This window comes from Delphinapterus leucas, chromosome 3 (genome assembly GCF_059928025.1).
Source record: "Delphinapterus leucas isolate spDelLeu-1000000601 "Yukka" chromosome 3, BTC_Dleu_Yukka2, whole genome shotgun sequence".
In the NCBI taxonomy this organism is placed as follows: domain Eukaryota; kingdom Metazoa; phylum Chordata; class Mammalia; order Artiodactyla; family Monodontidae; genus Delphinapterus; species Delphinapterus leucas.
In genome coordinates this window covers 81,311,670-81,332,664 of record NC_143131.1, presented here as the reverse complement: position 1 = coordinate 81,332,664, position 20,995 = coordinate 81,311,670, and the positions used below count along the sequence as shown (strand labels likewise).

Below are 20,995 nucleotides of genomic sequence, written 5' to 3'. Positions count from 1 at the left end.
AAAGTTCTTCCTCATTTTTTTCTACCAGAAAACTAAATATATTGTTAGATTTTGTTTAGGGTACTTTTATGACCACCTGATTTGTTGGACTTTCTGTCTCTAGTTGAAGAGGCATTTCAACTTCTACTTTTCCTGGATATTTTCCCTCATCCATCAACCACTTGGGTAGCTTTGTTCTTAAGTAATATTTATTTTTCCATTGTTGGTATAATACCATACATCTGAATTAAAGCTATATTCAGTAAACTTTTATCTACACTTGAAATGTGAGGAGGTGTAATGTGATTGATAATTCTGGAGACACTTCCTCTGGTAGAGCCTTGAACCTTTTTTGTCTTGTGAAAAAAATAATTTCTAAAATAAAATTTAGCTTCTGTTTTATTTATATTGGTTTCTAAACATCATCCTGGGTGTTAAAAAATATATCTTGTCTTACTTGGTTTATCTTAATGTTTTGATTTAGAATAGTTTATTCATTTTTGTTAGTAACAGTGCCTTGAACTTTTACACTAACAAGTATTATTTCTATATATTTATATCTATTTTTTAACGAATAGTGAAGCCCACATTTAAATCAAACAATTATTTTCTGTTAGGTTTATCAAGAGTTACAAGAAATTTGGTGGCCCTCTGGAAAGGTAAATACATCTGTCATTCTCAATAGAATTATAGAATGTATCACATGCTGTCAGCTTTATTTATACTATTGTTAAATTTGCTGTAAAAGGTTTTTATAAAGTTAACCTGTAGAAAGCAAATTTCGGATAGATTTTTGAAAGCTTTTTGTACTATCCTTAATCCTTTCTAGTGTTTAAAGTTTTATCTACAAATGAAGTTTTCTATAAAATACATGGCCTGTAAAACATTTGCATTTTTATAATTGTAAGCTACTTTTCAAATGCTTTTTCTTACCTTTTCATCACAAGCTTATAAAATAGCAGATTCATCTGTAGAGAAGCTAAGTTGCTAACCTAGCCTCTGACTTAAAGACCAATTTTGTTTAATGGTTATTCTCAATAACCGCTATAACCACTATCTTAATTATAGAGTGGCAGAGACTAAAATTGGTTTAATTCTGTTTTTCTCCCCAAAACTCCATCTTAAAATAGAAATATTTTCTGTTTTATTTTGAGATGACTTGCATGAAGTTACAATGAAATACTTACATAATTATTTTAGATGATGAAAAAGATGTTTTGAACATTTATTATTCATATTTTCTCAGTGTATAGTAATTAAAAAATTATAGAACTTTACTCTTATAATATCTGTCTTAAATGGCTCCATTTTATTCTGCATATTTACCTGAAAATTGTATTATTTTATTATAGATTAGATGCAATTGCTCGAGATGCTGAATTAGTTGATAAGTCAGAGACAGACCTCAGACGACTAGGAGAATTGGTACATAATGGTTGCATTAAAGCTTTAAAGGACAATTCTTCAGGAACAGAACGAACAGGTAATACTAAAATGAAAGTGATTTAAAGAGAGGTCAATGGAAGTTTCAAAATATGCTTTTATTGAGTTAGTTAGGTATTATATCTTAAGTTACCTATTCATTAGTCTTAAAAGATGCTTTATAAAACAAAGCAAGGCCATTTCTGGTTAAGAGAAAATGGGCAGCAGAATTGTATTATTGAAGGCAGTAGAATCCATTTGCCTGGTATATTTTCTGGCTGGGAGGTAACATCAGGAATTATTGTTAGTTGTACTATATTTTTAGTATAGATGAGATATTATAAGTATACACATGTGATAATGGTTTTAGCATAGTTACTTTCTACTTATTTTGTAATTCATCTATCTAAATAAAAATAGATAAGATTCAGTAATTATATGTACTGAAAAAAATCATACTGGAACTCTTATTTAGAAAGGCTGACATATTAATAGATTGATGTATCTTATGCATTTGCTAAAGGACATGAAATGCTTTTTGTGAATCTTCATGTGCTATATTATAATCAGTAGTATGTACTGAAAAATCTCGAGTGAAATTTAGGGTTTGCCAGCAAGCCTCCCCTTAACACAAATAAGTAATACTTTAAAATATAGGTAGGGGCTTCCCTGGTGGCACAGTGGTTGAGAGTCCGCCTGCCGATGCAGGGCACACGGATTCGTGCCCCGGTCCGGGAAGATCCCACGTGCTGTGGAGCGGCTAGGCCCATGAGCCATGGCCACTGAGCCTGCGCTCCGCAACGGGAGAGGCCACAACAGTGAGAGGCCCGCGTACCGCAAAAAATAAATAAATAAATAAATAAAATAAAATATAGGTAAATAGTACTTATTTATATAAGTAATAACATATTTTGCTTTGCGTTTCGTAGTATATATTTTATACTTTTTAATATTCTTTTCCAAATAAATTAAGGTGGTAGACTTGGAAAAGTAAAGGGTCCAACATTCCGAATATCAGGAGTACAAGTGAATGCCAAGCTAGTCATCTCCCATGAAGAAGAATTAATACCGTTGCACAAATCCATTCCTTCAGACCCAGAAGAAAGAAAGCAGTGAGTTGTTTACTTTTACCATTGTAAAATATTTGTTGTTATTCAATAATTTGGATATGAATGTATGTTAAAAATGTTTTTTATGCCATTGGCCAATTTGAATGTTTTTAAAAATAAAATAAAGCATAGTATTTAGAAGTTGTAATGACTCATATATGGTTTTCAAAATTAATTTTTAATAAGGCAATTATAACTTGACAGTGGCTGTTAACTTTAATGATAGGTATATCATCCCATGCCACACGAAGGCAGCTCATTTTGATATAGACTGGGGCAAAGAAGATGATTCCAATTTGTTAATTGGTATCTACGAATATGGATATGGAAGCTGGGAAATGATTAAAATGGATCCTGACCTCAGTCTGACACACAAGGTACTTAAATATTTCTTGATTCTGTTGACCACTGATGTTAAATTGAATTTTTTGCTTTCAAATTATGTTAGAAATAAGCTCAACTGGGAGTCAAGAAACCATGGCTCTAGTTAGCTGTGTGACCTTGGCTTCTTTGGAATCTGGTTTTCATGAAGGGATTGAATTTAAATGATCTCTAGATTCTGCTTTACCTCTGAAATGACATTTTTGTTATTAAGGCATAGGTATATTTTTCTTCATAGTATCAGGTTAAAAGTAAACCTGTCATTCAGTCATTATGTTATTCAAAAGCAAAAAAGGATTGTTTTTTATGTGTGTGTGTTTATATATTTTTTTAAAATAACAAATAGTGTTTAGGAGTTTTGGTGATTTGATGCCACCACACTAGTTATTATAATCATTTCTTTGCCTAGAATGGAAAACATTGGAAGCATTGCCCTATGCTTATCATTTATCTTTTTATATTCTACTTCTTCATGGACAAGTGGGAACCTTCAGATATTTGTCATTTGCTACTGTGAAACAAAATTAGTTTATGTTTTCATTGTAAGAGTTTCCTCACAGTACATGCTTTGGGTCATCTTCTACATGAACTATACTTTTTTTTTTAATTAATTTTTTATTTTTGGCTGTGTTGGGTCTTCGTTGCTGCGCGCAGGTTTTCTCTAGTTGCGGCGAGCGGGGGCTACTCTTCATTGTGGTGCGTGGGCTTCTCATTGTGGTGGCTTCTCTTGTTGCGGAGCACGGGTTCTAGGCACACAGGCTTCAGTAGTTGTGGTACGCAGGCTCAATAGTTGCGGTGCACGAGCTTAGTTGCTCCGCAGCATGTGGGATCTTCCTGGACCAGGGATCAAAACCTATGTCCCCTGCACTGGCAGGCGGATTTTTAACGACTGCGCTACCCTGGAAGTCCTGATAGATGATACTTTATATTCTAGGAATTTTTGTATACTTTATACTTAAAATATACTGTTGAGAAGGAAGGAAATCTAAGAATACTATGATGTTTAATAACACTGAATGCCAATACACCATTATATATTTGAAAGAAATTTCTAACCTCATACTGTGTAGTCTCATTTTGAATAGAGGGATATTTTTCTCATGTATTTAGAATTCATTCCCAGATAAATTGAATCTTTGTGGCATAGCTATAAAAAATGTATTTTGCATTTTAAGCTGTTTATTCCTACAGATTTTAAGAGTTGTAACTTGTTAGTGAATTATACATAGTTTTTAAATGAGCAACCCTTTTTTAAACAATGATTATTATTTCTCATGTTATTTATTAAAGACAAGATGAAAAAATTAATTGCTTTTCAGATTCTTCCAGATGATCCTGATAAAAAACCACAAGCAAAACAGTTACAGACACGTGCGGACTACCTCATCAAATTACTTAGTAAAGATCTTGCAAGAAAAGAAGCTCAGAGGCTTTCTGGTGCAGTAAGTTAACATATGCTTAAGAGCAGTTTACTTTTGAATAAGATAAATCTAGTTTTCTGATCACCCTAGACACCCGTGGTTAGCATGGGCTCATCAGTATGTTTATCTGTAATTTAGCTATATTGAATATGGTAATATTTTGATCTCAGCATTCGTGTTAAAACTCTAGTGAGTCCTATCTTTCAGAATGGGATCTGTTTTTTCCTAGTATTTAGAAAGAGAGTGGGAGCAACTTTTGGAGTGGAGTGGAGTGCTTTTTGAGAGGACAGGCTTCCATTATTGTTTCATTTGGAGACATAGGGCAGCTTAAGGAATAGCATTAAAGATCACCAAGCTTATTTATGAGGGCATTTCACGAAAGAAGGAAAAAGACACTAAAACAGAGGTGATTGGAAACTAAAGCAACCCTTGAAAGTTTACCTGTGACCACAGTGTCAATAACTACCTGTGTACTATTAAAAATAATTTCTGGGCTTCCCTGGTGGCGCAGTGGTTGAGAGTCCGCCTGCCAATGCAGGGGACACGGGTTCGTGCCCCCGTCCGGGAAGATCCCACATGCCGCAGAGTGGCTAGGCCCGTGAGCCATGGCCGCTGAGCCTGCACGTCCGGAGCCTGTGCTCCGCAACGGGAGAGGCCACAACAGTGAGAGGCCCGCGTACCGCAAAACAAACAAAAAATTTCTAAGGCTATCTCTGGTGACATTGGATTTAGTTGAAGATAATAATAATTTAGGAAGGTGAACAACCCTCCTATTTCTTTCTTTTTTTTTAAGAAATAATTACAGTTGGTTAGCATTTATTCACATTAATTTGTACTTGATTCATTAAGTTATATCACTTTTGTTGATAATAACTTCCTAAGATTGGTGTAGCTTAGTGCCAGCAGATTAAGGATTGGGTTGGAGTGTGTGTTCTTTAGCTTTATAGATGTGGTATTTAAGATTTTTTTTTAATGGAATCTGTGGGGTTGGTTAGAATAAAAATAATTATTTTTAGGGAGGTTCAAAAAGGAGGAAAGTAAGAGCTAAGAAGAATAAAGCAATGAAGTCAATAAAAATGAAAGAGGAAATAAAGAGCGATTCTTCTCCCCTGCCCTCAGAAAAGTCTGATGAAGATGATGATAAGGTAAGAATGTGTTTTAGAAAAGCAACCTGTTATATAGAAAGGGAACATGGCATATTTTTAGTATGCTTTACATTTGAAGTTTGAAGTAAGGCTTGAAATTTTACTTTTAGATACTGAAGTTCTTTTTTATAGTTTGCTATGTAGTCTCATTTACAGAACAGAATTTCTACCCATCCAATAGAATATTATATTTCACTACAGGGATAGAGCAAAGGTCCTTCCTTTTCAAACATTTGCCATTTGAAGACATTCTGTCTCCTTTAATTTTGTTATGAATTTTGAATGGGATTGGCTTACCTTAATTTTTATAGGAAGGTAAATATTGCATGCGTCATTACTAATGGGATTCTGAGTTACTTCTCTCAGAATCCACATACATGCAATCCGTAGTCATGCAAAGAAAAGAAATTAGTCTTTGTCAAGATTTGGTTAGTAATACATTGGCCATACTTGCACTTTTCAGGATGAGATCACTTCTGTGAAACATCCAAATAAAAAAGTTAAAACAGAAAGAGACAGTGAAGAAAAACCTGAGCCAGATGTTTGTATAAAGAAGGAACCAGAAGAAAAGAGGGAAGCGAAAGAAAAGGAAAATAAAAGAGAACTTAAAAGGGAGATAAAAGAAAAAGAGGATAAGAAAGATATAAAGGAAAAAGATTTTAAAGAGAAAAGAGAAAACAAAGTAAAAGAAGCTATACAGAAAGAAAAAGACATAAAGGAAGAAAAGGTATGCAAATCATAATATAAAATTTAGAAAGTGACACAACAGCGTATTTACAGTTTAGGAGAATAAATTGTCAGCCCAATTAGTCTCAATAACTGAGTTCTTTAAAAATGCATATGGGTATCTAGTAGAGGAGAAGAACAGGTTTGAATCCTTTTTTAGATGCCTTACCTAATAAATAATGTTACAGAATAGCTTTATTTTTGGTTTCCCCAAATAAAATGGGGGAAAGATCAAATAGATAAGAATGTTAAATGTGAGTAAACTTTATAGAATAAAATGGGACCATAATTCTTCTGGAAGTGTTAATCATTTTTGCCTTTGTTGTTGTGTTTTTTCATCAGTTGAGTGAATCCAAGTCTGATAGCAAGGAAAGATCTAAGAAATCTTCAGTGTCGGATGCTCCAGTTCATATCACTGCAAGTGGTGAACCAGTTCCCATATCTGAAGAATCTGAAGAGCTAGATCAGAAGACATTCAGCATAGTAAGTAGTAAAGTTTCTGGTTATTAGGAATAATTCATATAACATTTTATTTAATTTATATTCATCTTTTAAAACTTTAACTTTAGAAATGTGTTTGAATTTGATAGCATTGCAGTTCAAGCTGACAAAAGCAATAGATTTAAATTTTGAAAGGTATCCTAAATTTAGAATCAACCTAGAAAAACTTCTTCATAAATTAAAGATTTTAAGAAGAGGTATTTAGGGAATAAACTTTTTTTCCTCCAACTTTAGAATTTTAAACTTTTCAATTCCTGAGCCTATTATCCATATAACAGTGGATATATCTACAGTGAAGGACCCTTCTTTTCTAATCTTTTACAGACCAGTGTTTTTAGAAAATAAAATAAAAATGAAATTAGGAAAAAAAGAATATAAAATATAAGCCCTGGTGTTGTATTACTAGATTCAGTAGGTATAAATTTGCACTGTCAAACTGATATAAAGGTTTCTAAAATTTCTGTACCTATCCTGCTTTGGACTAACACAGGTTCATAGACCACACTTTGAGGAATACTGGTCTAAAATATTACTGGTTTTACATGCTACCATGCTTTTATATTCATCAGAGTCAGGGAGATCTGTCTTGGCCTTTCTCCAAAGGGTTTATTTGCTGTATATATTCAGGAACGCAAATAATCTTATGGGTGTAATCTTAAGTCAGTTTTATCACTGATACTAATCAAATCCTATACTTGAAAGATGGAAATTTTCACCTTCTAAAATTATATTTGTGTTTGACCTACTACGTCCTTTTAGATCCCCAGCTCATCTTCATGTCCCATTTTCTCCTACTGTGTACTCTGACTAGATGATATTAAGACTGAGAACGCATTTATTCATTTCCTACTGATTCCATTACATGCCCTAATATAGTTCCAGATATGCTCTTTAAATAACATAGTTCCTGCCACAATTTTCTTGTCCTCCTCACTTTTGGCTGTTTACATCCCTCTAATCTCTGAGAATATTGGGGACATTCCCAAGTAAGCTGTTGCAGCTCCTGTCTTCCATCTTACTTACTTGAATGAACATATATCTTATCTCTTGACTTTCATTTTTATCTTTTCTCCAGGTTCACATGTTGTGATTCCTTAGCAACTTTTAAGGCTAACCTTTCTATTTATGGCCTAGATCTTAATCTAGCCTCTCTATCCATTTTCTATTGTTTTTGTTTTTGTTTTTTACCCCCTCTGTATTGGGTGGGAATGGGTGATGGTGTGCTTTTGCTTTTCTGAGGTGAAAACACTGAACTCTTCTGAACTGCTTCCCCTACACTATGTGCTCCATTACTGAGGTAAGTGAAATTGCACCTCTTGCCTCTTCTTTGCCCACATTTCCTCCTTAGCCATCTGACTTGTTCATATAACCAATGAAATGGAAAGTTTTCTTTTGTGCCCAGTGCATGAATTTCTTCTTCATTAACCTTCATAAATGATTTAAAATCTCTTGTATTATGGAAAGGAATAATGGAATAGTTTTAAACATGGACTCCAGATTTTCTGAGCTTGTATGATTAAGATTTTCTTGGGGGCTTCCCTGGTGGCATAGTGGTTGAGATTCCGCCTGCCAATGCAGGGGACGCAGGTTCGTGCCCTGGCCTGGGAGGATCCCACATGCCGCGGAGCGGCTGGGCCCGTGGGCCATGGCCGCTGAGCCTGCACGTCTGGAGCCTGTGCTCTGCATCTGGAGAGGCCACGGCAGTGAGATGCCTGCGTACGGCAAAAAAAAAAAAATTTCTTGGTATATACATTTTATTGTATTCAGGAATAGCTCTGATTATTAAGCAATTCACTGGTCTTTTCTCAGTCTTCATTTTCCTTGACATCTTTGCCTCATTTAGCATCTCTTGATTTTCTTGTGTCTTATTGATCTGTCTTCCTAGATAGCAGTATAATTTAGCAGTCAAGAAAGTGTTTGAGGTCAAAACTGGGTTTCACAGATGTCATTTCATTCTAAGCTTCAATTTCTTTTTCTATAAAATAGAGTGAATGGTATTGCAAAGGTCTGTTGTCAGAATCAAATTTAAAGCAATGAACACACAGCCTCTGGTACCTAATAAGTGCTTTATAAACATTAGTTATCATTGCTCCAGTTCCCATCTTCAGGCCTTGACCTTAGCATAGATTTTAGTCATCAATTCCTCTCTTTTTCCTCCACTCACATTCAATGAGTAAATCATATTGGCTCTAACACACTGGTTCAAGCCACAGCCATCTCTTTCCTAGATTATTTCAATAGCTTCATAGCTGTTCTCACTGCTTTCACCCTTCCCATCTCACCCTATACCCTTTTCATACCCCGGTTTGTACTCCACACAGCAGCCCAGACTGACAATAACTGTTACAGGGATAATAAAGTCACCCCTTGTTACTTTTCTGTTTAAAACCCTTGAATGGCTTTCCCTCTCATTCAGGATAAAAGATTCATAACAATAGTCTAAAAGATACAGCATATGGTTTACTCCCATCATCTCCTGCTGTTTGCCTGACTCACTTGGTTCCAGCGACACTGGAATTCATACTGTTCCCTTGAACATGTCAGACAAGTTATAGGACATTTTTACTTGCTCTTCCCTCTGCTTGAAATGGCTTACTCCTTCATTTTCTTTAGATACCTGCTCAAGCATCACACTTCTCTGAAAGCTTAAGTAAGGTAGAAAGCTCCCTGTTCTTTCTTGCTTATTTATTTTTTTATCATGGTTGTCACCATCTTAAACACTATGTCTTGTTTACTTATTGGCTTTATTCTCCTACTAGACTACAGGTTCCATAAGAGCAGGGTCTCCGTTTTATTTACCACTCTGTTTTCTGGGTCTAGAACAACGCCTAGAATATAGTATGTATTCAGCCTACATATGTTGAATAAATAATTTTCTAGCAGAATATAAACTAGAAAATTGAACAAGAAACAGAAAATGTAGAGAACAAATATGAGTAACACTAAAAATTAGAAAGGAAATTAAAATTTTCCCTTTTTTAAAGAAGACATTAGGCTTGGCTGAGTTCTAATTTTAACTAAAGAATAAATGATTCCAGTGTTAAATTATCCCTGACAAAAGATGGAAAGTTTCCCAACTGATTTGGAGAAATAGGTCAATAAAACAGAGTAAAGTACTCATAAACAAATTTGCACATATAATATAGACACTTAATTGATAATAAGAAAGGCCCTTCACAGCAGTGATGTAAATAAATGGTGGCATTGGGTCAACTAAATATATTGTCTGTAGTTGATCCATCCTTACATTCCCCAAACTAACCCAACTTGCTACTCATGGATATAATTACTATAAAGTTGTTTTTGCATTTGTATACAATAAAATTTATCTGCAGTTTGCTTTTTTAGTAATATTTTAATTCTGGTTTTGGTATAAGGTTAACAGTTTTTATTACACAAATTGGACTTTACTGAATGGTACAGTTTGGGTGTGTTGTCCTTTTACTAGCATGCTAGTGCTCTGTAGGCCAAGGAAGAGGTTGGTTTCCATCAACTACCCCCACGTCCCTGACTGCCCAAATATGATAGAAGCAAAATTCATCATTAGCTACTTTGGCCCCAAGAATAGACAGTTTATACTTTTAGCTATATTGATGTTAATAGCTTTGCCAATATATTATATAAAGATTATTATTTATGTATTTATATATAAAAATAGCTTTGCCAATATATAAAGATCTTTACATTTTATTCTGTATTATAGTCAATACATAATATTGTTATACTCTGAAATATTTTGTTATCTTTTAACATTAAGTCTGTTTAGAATGGTGTTCTACAGTGTAAAAAGTAACCATTTTTATAAAAAGTAAGTAAAATCCAAGGCTTTTACTTAGACAAAGACTGATTTTAAATGATAATGGAAAGCCTTGCTTTCTGAATAAAGTCTGAAGGAGAAATGCTTGATGTTTAAGAGCTGTGAGGTGAGATTTAATGCTCGTTTTAGCATTAGACAATGCTATATTTACTCAGGTAAGTAAGTATGATTGAAAGAAGTAGATCTTTGTTGAATTCATGGTTTTAATACATGTATTTGTGTTCTTATTTTCCTGTTTTAAAGTGTAAAGAAAGAATGAGGCCTGTCAAAGCAGCTTTGAAGCAACTTGATAGGCCCGAGAAAGGCCTTTCAGAAAGAGAACAACTGGAACATACTAGACAGTGCTTAATAAAAATTGGAGACCATATCACGGAATGTCTGAAAGAGTATACAAATCCTGAACAAATCAAGCAGTGGAGAAAGTAAGTGATGTATTTTTCAGGAAGTGTTAAATTTGTAATTTTGTAACCATCTATTTGTCTCTTGTATTTCAATTTTTTTTTCTACTTTTGAAGTTTAGGTAACAAAAAGTTTAAAAAGGTAACCTGAGGATGATTGCTTTCACTTTTTCCTTTAACTTTAAAGCTTTTTATAAATAAGTGATTACTTAATTGTGCATCATGATAAACCACAGGTAGCATCTCTGCCTTTAAATAAATAGTGAAAGGCATTTCATTAAAATTCAAATTTTATTTTTAAAAATCTCCACAATTTACCAAATTATTCTCAGTAATATCTTCAGAGGTTGGTGTACCAATTTGTTACATAAATTTAGCAATTCATCTTCTAAGTATGACTAAAGCCTTGTAAAACTCAATGTCCTCAAGCAATGTAAAATGCAGACTTCTGTTTTCCTCTTCATCTTAGAAGTGGCAGCAATTTGATTGATTTTAAAATTACAGTTGGTTTTAAAATTATAAATCTGAACTGCTATAATATGATACTAATCACTTAATGATTACCAAATCCAGGACACTGTTAAGCCAGACTACTAGACAGGATAGGAGAAAAATAAAATGAGCATAAACCAGTCATTGACATCTGTTTATTAGCCTTCTGATTTCTTTGCTACATGTAGTGCAGCTACACATCAAAACAAAAAATTTAATGACACATTTCTGGAGGAGGCATGATGATTACACAAAAGTTAAAAAAAAAATTTCTATCCATGTCCCTTTTCTTCTTAAATTCAGCCAGGACCCCCATTTTAGAAAGAGGAGATAGAAGTTGATCGTGATCGCTAGGCTTTTGAAAACAAGTGAAACTGAGCTCATGTCTAAAGAAACTGAAACCATTCACAGACATGAAGAAGAGCCTAAAGTCATGTGCCTATAATGACATGGAATGATCACTGGAGTTGGCATCACAAGACATGCATGCTTAGTTCCATCCTGGCTAATTTTTGGCTTTGTGACCTTAAACAGTTACCAATATTATCATCTGTAAAAAGATAAGGCACTGCATATTTTTCAGTTACTGAAGGATAATGATAAGATATATTATGCAGAATGAGAGGCAATAATTCTCAAGTACTATTCATAGTGTCTAGTTGAATCTTTTATTTATGGTTGGAATATATATACACCGGAGCTTAGTGCTTTCCTTAAATACCATAAAATAGAATTACTCCATCCTTCTCAAGCTCTTAACTCATACAGGGACCCCTAAAGTACAGAACCACAGGACATGGACATGAATACAATAGAGTTTAATTATATATACTAGGATTAAATGAGAAGATAGCGGAATTCCTCTATCTTTTTATATTCAAGATCCAAAGTTAAATAAATGTTCTCTGTCAGTGGCTCACAGACATATTCTTGATTGTTGCTTGTCTGTGATAAAATTAGGGAAAAAGGAAATGCAGTGAGTTATTTTTAAAGCTAAATTTAGTTAATTTAAAGGATTATATTAAAGTTATTTTCTACTTTTTAGTGTAAAGGAGCTTATTTTCTCTCTGACAAAACTTGTGTACTACATACCAGTTTTTAAACCTTAATAAGAGTTTAGATTTTTGAGGTTGTGAAGAAGGCAGAATATCTATTTTACCTGCTTTCTAGATTAGAAATAAGCAGCATCTCATTGAAATTACATGTCGACTAATACAACTGGATGTTATTTCAGGTTTAGGTTGTTATTAGGAAATGGGGGAGGGGGGTAAAAAACCTTTAAAAGAAGAGAGACCAAATAGCCAGGAGACATTTTTCTTTGTGTTCGCCCTTACCTACCAAGGTTTTTTTTTTTGTTTTTTTTTTTGTGGTACGCGGGCCTCTCCCGTTGTGGAGCACAGGCTCCGGACGCGCAGGCTCAGCAGCCATGGCTCACGGGCCTAGCCACTCCGCGGCATGTGGCATCTTCCCGGATCAGGGCACGAACCCGTGTCCCTTGCATCGGCAGGCAGACTCTCAATCACTGCACCACCAGGGCAGCCCTCTCCCAAGGTTTTATTCCTCTTTTTACCCAGCTGGGCAAATTAGCTTTTGTTTTTCTCCCAATCTACCTTGATTTCATATTCCTTGGTACTTATTCCTGCTGCCACTGTCTCTGGTTATACCAGATTCCTTTAAATGGGAAAGGAGAACAGAAAGACCCCAATTGAAAAATATTTCAAAAGCAAATTAGTTTTTGCTCTGGTCTGAGTGCTGTCTTTAGAGAAAGATTGGGGAAAAATGTAGAAGCAAGGGAGAGTCCCTTGTGTTAAGGTTGAACTTCTGACCACCCTGCTCTACTCCACTCCAACCCACAGAACACAGCTACAATTACTGATTCTACAAAAGGAAGGAAGATCAAGACCTTACCTGTAATTTTAAAGATAGGGACTTCACCCATAATTATACAGCAGTTGACGTTAAGCAAATTTTTACAGTAACCATAATTATCTGCTTTATTTCTTGCTTATAAATGTTTATATATAAATATTTTGGCCAAATAGTTGGTGAAGAAATGCAACACTAGTTTTTATTTAAAAATCACTTACAATCAAGTGATAACCATAATAATGTATATTTGTGTTTCGTTTGTATATCAGAGTACTTTCATATGCGTCATTCTAATTGATCCTTTTAAAAATGCTGTATTTAGGAAATCTTAATAGTTAATACTTCCATTTTTACAGAAGAAAAAAATGGACTCAGGTGAACAGCTTTGTAGGGCTGGGACTGGGGTAATGGCCAAGGAGGCGCATAGGGCATGAACTTTAACAGCAAGGCGCTCACTCTTACGCTAGTTCCAGGTCTGGAGTTTTGCCCAAGATCACACATTTCAGCAGGTGATATAATTAGGACCAGAATCTAATTTCAACTAGGTTTTTTCTAGGGAAAAAAGTATTCTTAAAAAGAAATTTAATTACTAACAAAAACACAGTTTATTAATTCCTACCTCTTTACTCTTTTGAGTTAACTGTAGAATGTAGATAGTCTAGAGATAGTCTATAAATTCATTTAAAGGCGATGAATTTTCTCAGCTGCTGTGGATTTCACTTCACTCAGGTATCATTTAATTAATTTTCTCTAAGTTTGCTTATAACTTTTATTTCAAGGTTAATGTCATACCTATAGTGAAAGTTTTAATATCATCTGGGGACCACTGCCCTAACACAGTATTCTTAACAATTTAAAGACATACTGATTTTTTTAGCCTTTTGTTGTAGTAACAAAATGAAAACCAGATTACACTCATTTATCTTTAATAAATAACTCAAGTATTTTATAAATTAATAGAACCCCATGAACATTAGTCATAATTTTAACTTCATTTATTTTTAAACAGGACCAAATTTGCATTTTACTTTATTGTTATTAAAATATAGTTGACTTACACTATTAATTTCAGGTGTATAACCTAGTGATTTGTAAATATACAGAGTTGTTGTATTTATTGACTATATTCCCTGTGCTGTACGTTACATCACTGTGACTTATTTATTTTCTTACTGGTAGTTTGTACCTCTTAATCCCCTTTACCTATTTTGCCCATGCACCTATGCACCTTCCCTCTGGCAAGCACTAGTTTGTTCTCTGTATCCGTGAGTCTGTTTCTGTTTGTTACATGTTCATTTGTTTTGTTTTTTTAGATTCCACCTATAAGTGAAATATATAGTATTTGTCTTTGTCTGGCACATTTCATTTAGCATAATACCCTCTGGGTCCATCCATGTTGTTGCAAATGGCGAGATTTTATTCTTTTTTATGGCAGTGTAATATTTGTGTGTGTGTGTGTGTGTGTGTGAAAGAAAGAGAGAGAGAGAGAGAGATCCACTTCTTTATCCATTCATCTATGGTTGGACACTTAGGTTGCTTCCATGTCTTGGCTATAGTAAAAAATAATGCTACAGTGAACATGGGGGTGCATATATCTTTCCGAATTAGTGTTTTTATTTCCTTCAGAAAAGTACGGAGGAGTGGAATTGCTGGATCATATGGTAGCTCTATTTTTAATTTTTTGAGGAACCTCCATGCTGTTTTCCATAGTGGCTGCACCAATTTACATTTCCAGCAACCGTGCATGAGGGCTCCATGTCCTCCACATCCTGGTCAACACTTGTTTTTCCTTTTTTATGATAGCCATTCTGACAGGTGTGAAGTGATATATCTCATTTTGGTTCTGATTTGCATTTCCCTGATGTTGAGCATCTTTTCATGTGCCTGTCAGCCATTTGTATGTCTTCTTTAGAAAAATACCTACTCAGGTCCTCTGCCCATTTTTAATCAGCGTTTTGATACTTTAATTTTTAAATAAGCTATTCTAATTTAATGTCAAACAATGGATAATAATAGGATTTGGCTAATTAAGTTAGATGTAAATTACAAGGATTTTACTATATTTAGGAATGATTTAATTTTCCCAACTGCTATCTGATAAACTTTTATCAAATTTGTTGAAAGAATTATTTTTCATGACTCAGTATTAGCTATTTCTTCATTCTTTCATTTCACTGATAATTGATTACCGAGAGTAGTATAATCTAAAGAGTGTTTCAAAAGAAAAAAACTAAATAATATTGACTCCAGTTAATGATATGCATGCTGAAGCATTTAGGGGGGAGATATACTAACACCTATTTTTCTTTGAAATGTATCAAACAAAAACTAGAGGGATTGACAGAGGGATGGACATAATGGAATCATATGTGATAAAGCAAGCACAGTAAAATGCTAATTAGAGAATCTAGGTATTAGGTATATGGTTGATCATTGTAAAGTTCTTTTATCTTGATGTATGAAAATTTTCATGATGTTGAAAATTAAGAAACAAAATAGTCTGTGCATATGTATTGTGAAAATGTCCCATTAGTTTAAAATAGCCTGCTAATATTAGTCTTTATAACTTGATAAGCCTGTTAATATGCCATAATATATGAAGTATCACTATAGAAGCAAATTTTGAGAGTATTACACACATATATGCACATTAAATATAAGGGTTTGGGTGACTGCTCTTTAAACTGCAGTACAATTTTATAGTCTAGTTTTTGTAAAATTATAGATCAAAATATTGATGAGGAATAGGTATCATCATATACACAGTTAAGCAAAGAGCTGTCACAAACTAAATTATAAATGATAATTTATAATTAATAAAACAAAAAGGAAAGAAAACACTTGAGAAAGCCACAACTGTCTTAACAACACTGGTAAGAATTCTTTTAGAAAATCACCAGATATCCATCTCTGTATGCACATACGCTGGGATAATTTTGCAATTATTGTATGACTCACAGGTTTCTGATTTCCAAAATTTACTAACACTTAGGAGTTTACTAGCAAGCAGCTCTTCACACATATCAATGTCCAAAATCAAAAGGCTGGGAATTACTCATCTTAGTGGAAAGAGAATTAGGAGCCAGAGCCCTGCCTTCTAGCCTTACCTAGCTATATGAATGTAGGCAAGTCACTTAGCCTCATTACCCCATTTGTTCATTTATTTGAAAAATTGTCTGCTACATTGGCTGTGCCTACCTAAAGGCTGGTTATTTGTGGAATTAAGTAATAGAAAAGAGCTTTGAAAATATAAAAACTGTATAAAGTACCTAGCCAGACACAGGTTAGGTACTTTATACAGTTATCTCATTCAAGCCTTTGTAACAATGTATGTTTTGTAGTCATAGGCAATTGATGCTTGGTATTTGAGAGAAATATGTCTCAGCTGTTTAGAAATCCCCAAATTGGGACTTCCCTTGTGGTCCAGTGGTAAAGAATCCGCCTTACAATGCAGGGGTTGCAGGTTCGATCCCTGGTCAGGGAACTAAGATCCCATATGCTGTGGGGCAACTAAGCCCGCACACCACAACTACTGAGCTCGCGCACCTCAACTAGACAGCCTGCATGCCGCAAACTACAGAGCCCACGCACTCTGGAACCCGCGCACCGCAAATACAGAGCCCATGCACCCTGGAGCCTGCACACCACAACTAGAGAAGAGAAAACCCACATGCCGCAACGAAAGATCCCACGTGCCACAACTAAGACCTGACGCAACCATAAATAAACAAATAAATCTTAAAAAAAAAAATCCCCCAATTAAGTGCTTCTGTATAACTTTATTTCTCCCATAAAAAAGAATAAGAATAGTTATTTTCTAGCTAAGAATTTTTGCTTCCTTATGCCTTGTTTCTTCCATTAATATCCTGAGAGATGGCTTTCTTTTGGGAAGTCATTATTCACACACACAGAGTTTTATTATTTTTAAAAAAATCACTTAAAATCGATTGCTTGGGGCTCCCCTGGTGGCGCAGTGGTTGAGAGTCCACCTGCCGATGCAGGGGACACCAGTTCATGCCCCGGTCTGGGAAGATCCCACATGTCGCAGAGCAGCTGGGCCCGTGAGCCATGGCCGCTGAGCCTGCGCGTCCGGAGCCTGTGCTCCGCAACGGGAGAGGCCACAGCGGTGAGAGGCCCGTGTATCGCAAAAAAAAAAAAAAAAATCTATTGCTTGACTCAGCAAAGATGTTGATATTGGGTAGTCCACTAAACCTCCATCATTGGCTAATTAGTAATTTCTTTCCTCTGTTTATATAAGCAAGATTCAAAATCTTTAACATACCTACTGTAAAGCTAGTGGTTCAAGAAAAAATTGTAAATATATGAAGCTGTTACTTTTTCAGTGATGGCAGATAGACTTCAACTCAAGTGTCACTGATTATTAGTGCCTCTGAGGAAGCTGTGTTGAGAAGGATTCAGAGACTGCATCTGAATTTATCATGAAGGAGTACCATGATCAATTACTGACCCCAGCCTTGGGATGGGAAGAGAGACCTAAAGATACAATACTGTCCTTGGTTTATAGTGTCTGATCATGTTACTCTCATGATGATTACATCACAATTATAAAATGACAGTTGCTTTTTAATGCATTATTCAGGACCTTTCATTCACAGGCTTAATCCATATTATCTGATGGTATCTTTACTCAAACTATTAACATAGTTTATCCCTTTTGTATCTAATCTGAACCACAGTATGAGTCCCTTCCTGATTTGTAAGTTTACTTCCCTTTGGTTTCAAATTAGGATTGATTACTACTTTTCAAATCCAAAGATTGTAAAATGAAGGAATTTGAAAGAGAAGTAAAAGTTAACAATGTCCAGTTTTATTTGGAATCTTATCCATATATGAAGTTTAAAAAAAAATGCTAGAAATAATCTCCTGAGACCTTGTTCCATAGAGGGCTAAGATGTGTGTATTTCTGTGTAGAGGGAAGGGATTTCATTAAAAAGCTAAATATTTTCCACCAGACTAACTTGCCTTTTCTTCTTCTAGAAACCTGTGGATTTTTGTATCTAAGTTTACTGAGTTTGATGCAAGAAAATTACATAAATTATATAAGCATGCTATTAAAAAACGGCAGGAATCTCAGGTAAATGAATGCATCATTTTTTCTTTATGTTATTGAAACATTTTTCCTTACAGAAGAATTCAGTTAATAAATGTAGAAGGAATAAAGGAAATAGAAAATCTCACAATAAAATTTGTTGCAGGTAAGATCCTCCAAGGGAAGCTAAAATGAGTGGGCAAGAAAACAAGATATTGGCATAGTCTAAAAGTATCTCCTCCAAGATGTTTATTGATTACAAAGAGAAAAATAATAGCTCTGTAGAGGAGAAACCTGCCTCACACCACCTTAAACAAGCAATCAAAGTTAATGTCACCAGTAATAAGACATACTGACATCATGAACCCCCTGCACTGTGTACTGAAAAAGGTACATCACTTCTGTGGAATTCCTGGCAAAAAAGTATCACTTCAATCCAATCATGAGAAAATATCAGATAAACCCCAATTGAGAAATACTCTATGAAATAGCTATCTAGTATTCTTCAAAAGTGTCAAGGTCATGGAAGACAAGAAAAACCTAAAGAGCTGTCCCAGTTTGGAGGAAACTAAGAAGACATGAAAACTGAGTGTAATGGAGTACCAGATTGGATTCTGGAGGAAAAGGATCTCAGTGGAAAAATATGAAATCTGAATAAAGTCTGTAGTTCAGTTAATAGTATTGTACCAGTATTAATTATTTAGTTTTGATCATTATACCATGGTTATATAAGATATTAACAGTAGGAGAATCTGGTAAAAAGCATATGGGGACCCTCAGTACTATTTTTGCATCTTTTCTGTAAGTCTAAAATTATTTCAAAGTCAAACTTTTTAAAAAGTCATGGGACAAATAGTTTATACTTTTAAAAAATATCTGCAAATATTACATTTATACATTCTAATATCTTAAGTGAGAACTTCTTTTAGCATAAGGGTTTTCTGTATCCTGTTTTTTATAAGGGTGTTTGAAGCCACTTAAAAGATTCTTACCTATGTGCATTTATTTTAGCAAAATAATGACCAGAACAGCAACTTGAATACTCAAGTGATTAGAAATCCAGGTAAGTAAGTCTTGCTAATTGTTTTGGAAAGTAAATTTTAAAATTGGGGTTTTTTTTTGGCGGGGGGTGTTTTAGATGATATATACCCATGTTATTATATTGTATCTAGTATCTTAATAATCCTTTTTAGCTTATTATTAACTTTCCCATAAATAAACCTATTACCAGTTTCTAGAAAATTATAGAATAATTGTTGAACATATTTTTTAAAAAACATTGTTTGGAATAATAATGTATTCTTTCTGTGTAAGAGTCACAAAAATATATTCTGAGAAGGAAAAGGGCCTTATACTTTTCGGTTGTGATTGTTCACATTTCAGATTAAAGTAACCTATTTCTAAGCCTTAGTGTGGCTTTTGTAAAGCCATTTCTAAATGCTGTAACTGCCTGTATTTGAGAACTGGTTTTGTTAGTTGGAGTTGAAAAGTTCTTATAATCTAGCAGTGAAGTTACTTTTGTTTACCATGTATTTTTTTAAGTCATTAACAAAAGTTGGACACTTCTATCTAACAGATGTGGAAAGATTAAAAGAGAATACAAATCATGATGATAGCAGCAGGGACAGTTACTCATCTGATAGGCACTTATCTCAATATCATGATCATCATAAAGACCGACATCAGGGAGATTCTTATAAAAAGAGTGACTCTAGGAAAAGACCCTATTCTTCTTTTAGTAATGGTAAAGATCATCGTGATTGGGATCACTACAAGCAAGACAGCAGGTAAACTTGACAGTTTTAAAATTTTGCTTATTGATGTCTTCTTTATTTTATTTGTTGTATTTGACTTTATCAGCCAATTCAGTCTTCAGGTAATCAAAATAAGTCTTACGTAAGGTAAATGTTTTGTTTGTAAATAAGAAAAACTGAAATATAGTTCTTTTGGTTAAGAGCTGAATTTCTCTATAAAAATGGATTTTTAATTATAAATTTAAGATCAAAGTATACAATAAGAAAAAGTTTAGTGTAGGGAGTTCTGTAAGTCATGGGATTCATTATTGCTGGTTTTGGAGAATATTGGCTCAAATACTCTTCAAAATGTAGTAAGTAAGGTAAAATAAAAGATTGATGGACTGTGGCTGAAGTGAGGTGGTGGTGAATTCTACATTCTATTCCATTAAAAAAAACTAACATTTATGTGAATAATTAATTTATGTGAAAACAATTCATTGAGGTTAAACTTAAAGCAATCTGAGATAGTCCTGAAATCAGGAAGTTTTCTCCATATATTATTATTTTTTTGAAGTCTTTAAGTAGTAAACAACTGGAATATAATAACAATATATTTTACTCCTTTGTTGGTAAGGGAATATTTTCATTATAGTGATCATTACTGTAAGCCAAACAAAAATACTGAGAAGAGTAAAAGTAAAGATCAGAAATAAGGAAATGAGTAGGTTTTTTTGTATTTTAGTTGTGCTCACTGCAGTAATTTCTGAGAAACACAGCCACATTATAAACATGTCAATTGTATAATGGCTCTTAAAATTGGAAAAAGGCACACAATGAAAAGGAAAAGCCATATTTGTTGTGGTAAATGTTTGTAATTTCACAGACTTACATAACAATTTATATTGTTTATAATAAGGACCTTTTGTGAACCAAAAACCATTAAATTTTG

At 34.1% G+C, this 20,995-nt stretch overlaps 1 protein-coding gene across 11 annotated transcripts in view; it reads left to right on the top strand.

The window, feature by feature from the left end:
• Positions 1 to 20,995, top strand: part of CHD1 (chromodomain helicase DNA binding protein 1) — an 88,614-nt gene that overhangs the window by 51,542 nt on the left and 16,077 nt on the right. For 4 of the 11 annotated variants that reach the window (XM_089909147.1, XM_089909146.1, XM_089909148.1 and 1 more), the window contains exons 25-35: positions 597 to 638; positions 1,332 to 1,462; positions 2,375 to 2,513; positions 2,737 to 2,887; positions 4,211 to 4,333; positions 5,329 to 5,457; positions 5,921 to 6,184; positions 6,526 to 6,666; positions 10,745 to 10,923; positions 18,259 to 18,355; positions 19,322 to 19,373. In XM_089909147.1, coding sequence (XP_089765273.1) covers positions 597 to 638; positions 1,332 to 1,462; positions 2,375 to 2,513; positions 2,737 to 2,887; positions 4,211 to 4,333; positions 5,329 to 5,457; positions 5,921 to 6,184; positions 6,526 to 6,666; positions 10,745 to 10,923; positions 18,259 to 18,355; positions 19,322 to 19,373 — 1,448 coding nt within the window. The other 7 variants (XM_089909143.1, XM_089909145.1, XM_022592219.3 and 4 more) reach the window with 5 other exon arrangements.